This window comes from Dama dama, chromosome 18, assembly GCF_033118175.1.
Source record: "Dama dama isolate Ldn47 chromosome 18, ASM3311817v1, whole genome shotgun sequence".
NCBI classification, from domain to species: Eukaryota; Metazoa; Chordata; class Mammalia; order Artiodactyla; family Cervidae; genus Dama; species Dama dama.
Window position 1 is genome coordinate 9975179 of NC_083698.1, and position 8606 is coordinate 9983784.

The 8606-nt window shown below is 38.4% G+C and overlaps 1 protein-coding gene across 8 annotated transcripts in view; it reads right to left on the reverse strand.

The window, feature by feature from the left end:
* Positions 1-2610, reverse strand: part of HEPACAM2 (HEPACAM family member 2) — a 53349-nt gene extending 50739 nt beyond the window's left edge. For 4 of the 8 annotated variants that reach the window (XM_061164903.1, XM_061164902.1, XM_061164909.1 and 1 more), the window contains exon 1: positions 2405-2610. In XM_061164903.1, coding sequence (XP_061020886.1) covers positions 2405-2483 — 79 coding nt within the window. In that variant the 5' untranslated portion in view covers positions 2484-2610. The remainder of the gene's footprint in view (positions 1-2404) is intronic. The other 4 variants (XM_061164907.1, XM_061164905.1, XM_061164906.1 and 1 more) reach the window with 1 other exon arrangement.
* Positions 2611-8606: the final 5996 nt, after the last annotated feature.

Here is an 8606-nt window from a genome sequence, read left to right on the forward strand (position 1 = left end):
TTATTATTAGGTTAATACTTTTGAGAAAAGAAAACTCTTGATTTTTTATATCTGAGGCACTATACTGCTTTGAAGAACATTGATAATATCATTAATAATCTGACATACAAAATTATAGCAAAACTCTCCCCTTCAGAGATTCCCTTAAACTATAAAACAAAGGCATGATAAAGGAATGTCCAGTTTTAAAGAACACGACCTCATATTGTGAAATTATCTATAGTCCAGCAACAAAAGACTCTTTAGACCAGTTTCACTGTATTGAATATAAACATCAGACTCCACAAAGTGACCTCTACTGTAGCTCAAAATAGTTGGCATTTACTTCCCCATTGCCAAGTCTGATATTAGCAAGCACAACATAGCTATTGTTGACTGTAAATAAACTCTTGTATCTTTAGAGAAAATAGAAATTATGATGATGTACTTTGAATAGACTATACAAACTACATTTGGGGCTTCAAATAGCTACGACTTTTAAAAAGGAAAAAACGAACTGATAACTTAGTATTTCAAAATACAAAAAACACACTCCCATGTGCCTTTTCAAAACCAACTAAACTTCTATAAAGCATCTCCAGTTCTTTCAAAATTTGTGTTGTAAGCAGTGTAGGTGATGCTGTAGTACTTTATATTTTTTTTCTTATAATGACAGCTACCAATTCTTTTTCACTTAGGTTGAGAAATTTCATTTAATGGCAGCTGAAGGGCCATTTTCAATTGGGAAAATTCATTTATATCTGTGGTAAACTTTATTTTGATGAAAAGTTGCACTAGTATTTTACCACCAGATGAAAACAAGATGAGCATCATTTAAAAAATTAATGTATTTAAAATAAAGTACAGAGAAAAACATGTATATAATATATCAGGCTTTGTTTTGAATGAATCTTTTCCCCCAATCCTTAATGTAAAGATCTTGTGCTATAACTTTTAAAGCCATACAAATAAGAGTGCTAAACTGTGGACTTAAAAGTAGGTGTGTAAATATTTTTAATCAGTATTACCTGGAAAATAAAATATAACAACTACAGAAAATAAAAAAAAAAAAGAAAAAAAATACAAAAAAAAAATTCCAAGTTACCCATGGTCTTTACAACTCACTACCAGTGGGGAAGATTAAATTTGTGAAAGTCTTAAGGGATAATAACTGCTTTAGCTACTTATGGACATGCTATTTCTCGAAATTATGTTTAATTTTAGTTTGGTAGAATCCTTCAAATGAATTGACTCTCAGTGCTTCCTAAAGCCAGTTGTAAAAAAGTACTTAGGAAATGACAGCAGTCCTGTTGTAAAAAATTAAGCATGGCACTGCCACAAACGATACTTTTGAAGCCCAGAAAAATGCACAAAGACAAAAAGTCAGCTATGGTAATTGCAACAATGTAATGGAAAAACAATCACAATTATGGGAAACTCAAACATTTAAAAAATTAACAAACTGTACATTTCAAGTACATGGAGTATGAACAACATTAGGTATAAATGTAAATAATCACAGGTACTATGAAGACTAAGCCATAAAATACCAGTAAGTGCAAGCTCTAAATACTGAAGAAGGTTAAAAACTTAAGTGGTTGTTTAGCTAATTTGTTCTTAAAATTTAAGGAATAAAAGGTTTTTTTGAATTCCTGTCTGTTGGATATAGACAAAATAAGAAGCTGACTTGTTCTTTTAACTTGATTTTTAAAGCTGATATAGGAAGAATGGAAAAAGAACGTCTGGGGAAATTATGACATAGACACAGTGGGCTCCTTTAAATTCTAAGGATAAAGAGGAGAATGAGGGAGAGACAAAGTAGAGGGGGAAAATTAATTGAATTAAATATTGTAAAGAGAAAGACTAAAGGTATTTTGGAGAAATAATACTTTTAAACACATTTCTCCCTATTGTGTATATTTTTTGTTATCAGTTTGGAATCTAACTTTTCCCCCACATTTCATAAATTAGGCAAAAATAGCTAGAGTTAACAGTTTACCACAATATCTTTAATTAAAACAGCCAGAAACTATGTTCATAAATTGTTCTAAGTTTCCCAGTAAGTGGTAACAAATTCATGACCTATAAGAATGTTTGCCAAGGTAGAATGCATTAAAGAGTGTTGAACCTATATATAAACTCTATAAAAAAAAGGAACACATTTAAGTTTTTAGAATATCTTAATTTTCTTAATGAGTGCTATTGACAATAATTGTTGTCTTCAGAAAACAATAACCATCTATTGATTGAACTTCCTTTCTCCTAAATGATCCTGTTTCTTTGCTGGAACAAACTGTGTTATTGTTAAAAGGTTCTGTGCTGTCCTTCAATTATCTGAGTGAATCTACAGCCAAGAGCAAATATTTACCTTATGCTCACAAATTTTAAAAAAAGTAGTTGAAATGCACTTTATGCAGTGCCTTACCTAAGAGAAGGAGGTATATCTTGCACCGAAGGACCCCAGCCGTGCTGCTGAAGGGTTCCATGAATGCATCCTGTTCCATGCACACAGTGCCCTGGTCCTGGTGGTAACTTGGTTCATGGACCAGCAGCTGCTGGTTTATTTGCCAGGGAAATCAGCAGTGAGGTAACAGACCCTAGCTTGCCTCTTGCTTCTGTGATTTGAATACAGAATGAATGTGTATACAAAGGACACAGGGAGTGGGAACACCTGTTACATGCTCTGCAAGAAGACAGGCTTGTGACTTTCAGAGCCACTTCTTAGCGATTATCAGTAATTGTCAGCATGTTTCATGAATTGTTCTTAGTTGTTAATCATCACATGAAGGAAAACATCCTTTTGGGTGACTCTAATAAAAAACAGTATGCTTTAATAATCAAGAGCATATTGTGAAATTTTCTGAAAAAACAGAAGCTAGTATCTTATCATGGAAAACGATGCCGTTATTTTGAAATTAAATTTTTTTCTATGAAAATCGCAGTATTTCATATATCTGCTAAAATAGCTATAAATCACCATGAAATAACATGTAAAAGTTATATAAAAGAAAACAGAGCATCTTAATATCTTTAAATATGTATTTTTCTGTGTAGTATTTCCTATTAGAAATGTCCACCATGGGTTTATTGAGTCTATGGATTCATGTTATTTTTAAAAGCAAACCACAGGTGTGTTTCCAAGTAACACTGAATCATGGACTGTGCATAATTATAACAGATAATATCAGAGGCCACATTTTCACAGCTGAAGCACAGAGTAAGTGAACCAACGGCTCAGAGACCATCTTGCCTCTACAGTGGTGCCTGGGCTACGGATTTTCTGCCTGGCTTTTCACTGCCAGGCAGTGCACTTCCGCTTAATTTACCAAGCTGTAAGTTAACCCCTATTTCATTTCATGTCATCTACTGCAAGAAGTTTCCAGTCCAAGCCCCTACTATATAAAACAAATCTGCATCAAATCATGCAAAATTCCTTGCATACATCATTTTTGAAAAGTAAAGGCTCACTGAAGAAGTTTGATGATAAAATAGGTGAAGAAAGAATATTCCTCGATTGTAATTAAAGGTAAAAAAGAGAGTGATAGTTGTTTTGGAGTTTAAGTTTGGAAACATTTTTTAGATTAAGGTTAACAAACCTGTGTGTGTGTGTTCAAACTTAGTCATGCAGTCGTGTCTAACTCTGCAACACCATGGTCTGTAGCCTGCCAGGCTCCTCTGTCCATGGGATTCTCCAGGCAAGAATACTGGTGTGGGCTGCCATTTCCTCTTACAGGGGATCTTCTTGGCCCAGGGATCAAACTCTAGAGTCTTCTTGCATTGCAGTTGGAGTTTTCACAGTCTGGGCCACCAGGGAAGCCCAGTCTGGCCAGATCTGCTCTTACGAGCAAAGTGACTGTTGGAAAACCTGAGGCCTCTTCAGAGGTCACCTCTTCAGAGGTCTCTCCAAGCTTCAGAAAAAAAAAAAAAAAAGGGTAAGAACTTCCCCCCAAGTAATTGTTATACCACAACTTTCTTTGTGCAATTTCTAAATCTTGTATATGCCATCTAGAGATAGCAGCACTGTTGCAGCACTTATCTCATTAACCTCAACTGATTTTGTTGCATGTTTATTTTCCCTTTGGGTCCTCGAACATGAAGACTGGTCTTATTCATTTATGAATCTAGCATAGTGATTAACTAGCATTTTTCTTAAGTTGTTCTCCCAGAAATAAACCCAAAAGTTCCTTAGTCCATGTCTTCTGGTTCCCACTTGATGCTTGAGAAATGCCTACAAATATTAATATTGGATTTTACAAAACACAATTTGGAAAGTAATATTGAAATTCTACAGATAGCAGATTGACTCCCCCCTCACATCTTTTAAATCAATATCCATCTTGAATTGCAATTTAGTAAATAAGCTCTTTCTAGTGTTTTTCAAACCCAGTGTTGGTTCATGATGAACTTTTTTGGGTCCTAAGCAAAGTGAGAGAAATAAAGATGATTCAGTGAGTTTTTCCTAATGTTAAATTTACTCAATTTAAAGGAATGATTTTTATTCTGCATTTTTTTGTTTTTTATATTAAAATAGCCTTTATGACACAGTGATAGTAGATGTTACATAAATAAATAAAATGTCAAAATGAATTAGATGATCTTTTCATGTCAAGACACATATTAAAGGGTGCGAGTGGTAAAGAACCTGCCTGCCAATGCAGGAGACTTAAGAGACAGGTGTTCTGTCCCTGGGCTGGGAAGATCCCCTGGAGGAGGGCATGGCAACCCACTCCAATATTCTTGCCTGAAGAATCCCAAGGACAGAAGAGCCTGGCGGGTTACAGTCCAGAGGCTCATACAGAGTAGGACACAACTGAAGTGACTTAGCATGCAAGCACATAGTAAAAAATGACGACTGTCTGGCTCATCTTGGGAAAGTGCTGAGACCAAAATCATCACAATGCGCCCTCTAGTGGCCGGTAGCAGGAATAAAAATCTTAATCTGCTAGAGTAACTTCAGACTTCCCTGGTGGCTCAGACAGTAAAGCATCTGCCTACAATGCAGGAGACCCAGGTTCAATCCCTGGGTTGGGAAGATCTCCCAGAGAAGGAAATGGCAACCCACTCTAGTATTCTTGCCTGGAAAATCCCATAGACGGAGGAGCCTAGTAAGCTACAGTCCATGGGGTCGCAAAGAGTCGGACACGACTGAGCGACTTCACTTTTCACACAGGAAGCCACACAAGATAACGCTAAAATATAACTTCAATTGTTTTCAGTTTTTAAGTGCTATTACAGATGGTTTAAAGTGTTTTATCATTGTTAGAAACTTTCCATCAGCTACATCTCACATCTCAGCTGTAACCCACAGAGGAGCTCTGTTCAGGAGCCTATGGATTTCAAACATCCACACAGTTACTAGTAGCATAGGAATGCTTTGGAATGGTAGGAAGAATTGGGAAGGAGAGGTGGTGACACACCAGTGCCAAGGTCCACAGAGAACAGTGGCTTACCAGATGGCTCAGTGGTAAAGAATCTGCCTGCCAATGCAAAAGAAGCAAGAGACAGAGGTTTGAGACCGGGGTCGGGGAAAACCACCTGGAGAAAGGAATTGCATCCCACTCTAGTATTCTTGCCTGGAGAATCTCATGGACAGAGGAGCTTGGTGGGCTACAGTCCATGGGACTGTAAGAGTGGGACATGACTGAGCATGCACGCATGCAAGAACTGAGGAAAGAAAGCCCTGTCTTCTGTTCTAATTTGATAGACCTCAGGAAAGATCAGAATTTACAGGGAAGAGGTGGCTGCTAGAGAAGGCCATCACAATCACCCATGCCTGTGCTAACTCCTACAGTTAGGTCTATAGTACTGCCTCCCAGGAAGCCTGATCAATTCATATGGCTACTACATGATTATCAGCGACATCTTCCTTCCAGGGCCCCTCTCCAGATCAGTACTTTACCTTCAGCAAGTGTCCTGTTTTTCTACTACTGCTTGCTCAGGAAATGTCTTTACGTTTGCTGGGGAGGCCACACCTTTCTGCTGCTTTGATATTTATAGGATGACTAGAAATTCATCGTCCTAATCAAACCAGGATCTCTGCTTTTAATTTAAGCTTCAGAGGCTCCTTCTATCTGGGCCGTCAGAAATATGCCCTTATGGTGTGTGTGTGTGAGTCGCTCAGTCGTGTCCAACTCTTTGCGACCCTATGGACTGTAGCCCACCAGGCTCCTCTGTCCATGGGGATTCTCCAGGCAAGAATACTGGAGTGGGTTGCCATTCCCTTCTCTAGGGGATCTTCCCAACCCAATGATCCCAGGTCTCCCGTACTGCAGGCAGAATCTTTACTGTCTGAGCCACCACGGAAGCCCTTATCCTACATTACAGCTAATGTGACTGCCCCGAATCAGATCAACTTACTTCTTAGCCCGGATATTCCAATCTACAAAAATGGGGTGGGAATTCCTTCACAGAGGGACTACTATCCTAAAAACTTTTGTCAAGATTTGCTGGGAGGCCATCCACACTTTCTACTAGTTTGTTCTGGTCTACCACTAATGACCCTCAGGCAACTGTGTGAGTACTAAATAAGTCTAATGCATTTATTTTTGGATCTTTAGTTGTGGCATGCGAATTCTTAGTTGCAGCCTGTGGGATCTTGTTCCCTGACCAGCAATTGAATCTGGGTCCCTTGCGTTGGGAGTGTGGAGTCTTAGCCACCGGACCACCAGGGAAGTCCCCTAAATAAGATTTATATATGTAGTTTTGAAAAATGGAAATGAAATAACATGCTTCACCTTTTAAAAAAAGTTTTTGTTTTTATTTTTTAGCTTAAGGAGTCAAAAAACCTATCATGTTTACTTCAACTATTTTCTATAGTGTTAGGGTATGCTGAATTAGGACATATTTTATTTAGACAATAGCACTGATTTACTTTCCATGCTTCTACTATTAGAGCTACAGCCTTTGAACTTTTAGAGGCCTGGGTTGTCCATCTCCTTTTAGTTAAAAAGAAACATACTAAAATGTAGAGTATTAAGAGTTAAATAGAGTTTTAATGCTTTCTTGCCTTTTCAGGTCAAGCAGATACAGAAACCACTCTTTTCCCCAATTTGGTTGATAGGAAAACACCAAACAAATGAAATAAAAAAAAAAAAAAACCAAAAAAACTTTTCTTTTTTTGTCACCTGCAACCTTGTGTAAAAATTCTGGGTTTGGATCTGGGTTCATTCTAAACAGTGTATTTTAAATTCTACAGCTGGCTGCCTATAAAAGTCACTGAAGGTCTTAAACAAAGAACTCCCACAAAAATGATAACAACTGTTCCCTCCTCAGGTGAATCTGAACAATCAAGTTTGAGAACTACTGAACTTAGATCCCCTCTAATACATACTTTGTAACTAAATTGTAAACTCCCTAAGGATCACGATTGTATTTTATCAATCTGAAGTGCTCGGAATAGGGTTGACTAGTGCCCAGAAATCAACAAATGTTTAGTGAATTGGGTTTCATTTCATTCCATATGGTCAGCAGTTTCTCTTTCAGGGACTGCCAATCAATAACTGTATGGCAGTTAAGATTATAGCAGGTAATCCGCTGTAATGAGCTACACTAAGGTTGCCCAAAAGGCACTGGAATTTCTTCATGGGTTAGAAGTAATAGAGTCTGAAAAGCATATAGGTAAGCATATATTTCAAAAGGAACTGTCAGGCACAATGATAAAACTATGCACAGGGTGGTTCTGTTGGAGTAGAGAACTGGGTAGAATTATGACTATAATACTTCATAATTATGAAGTGCCTTACAATTTATTAATTGCATTCACTTACGTGTGTGGATAAGTGAGATACCACAAGTAAAGCTATTAGCAAGGTTTTTGACAGTAAGTTTCTGACAGGTAGCAAGCTCTCAATACATGTCTGCTATTATTTATTGTTAGCGCTGGGTTACTTTTTCTGTTATTCTTGTAATTGGAAAGTTCTTTCTTAAACTGAGCCCCCAAAGACTCCCCTATTGCTTTCCTCAATGTAACTAAACTGCTGTAAGTTGAAAAGAGAACATTAAAGTGACATGCCTACTTACTACTGTTGCTATATTCATATTTTCTATCTTGATTCGCCTTAGATTACACAGGTGGTAAAATGATAAGTGGGGAGTTAAATCCTTTGGTTTTAGTTTTCCGCTGTGAATACCAAGACTGAGGAAGAAGAGCCCGAACCTGGACAGCCAGCACTGGACACACGTTTCCTCAGGCCAAGCCCAGCGCCACCTGGAGAACGGCCAAGCTCTCTTGGAGCATCCAGCCCCTTCGCGTCAGTCTGTCGTCCTTTCACTTCGCCCCGGAGACCAGGTGGGTTTTCCTTCACTACATCCCTAGGGGGCGTCATGTCAGTCAGGTTTATATACTGCCTCCTCGCTATTTGTTCCTGGTCACCTAAGAATTAAGTTTTTGCCGCCTCCCCGAAGCAGAGCTACCGATACCTAGTACCTCTTTAAAGACTGGCGGCTGCCGCGGTCTCTCAGAGCAACAAGTTTTGCGCATTTAACCGAAGCGTCAGCTGTTTTGCTTGCCGGGAAATGTAGTACCTGGACCGTTCTCTCGACTCCATTACAGGTGCGACGGCAGCCAGAGGACTACAATTCCCAGCATGCTAAGGGATAGGAAGAGAAACCCAGGTCGGCAGTTCCAC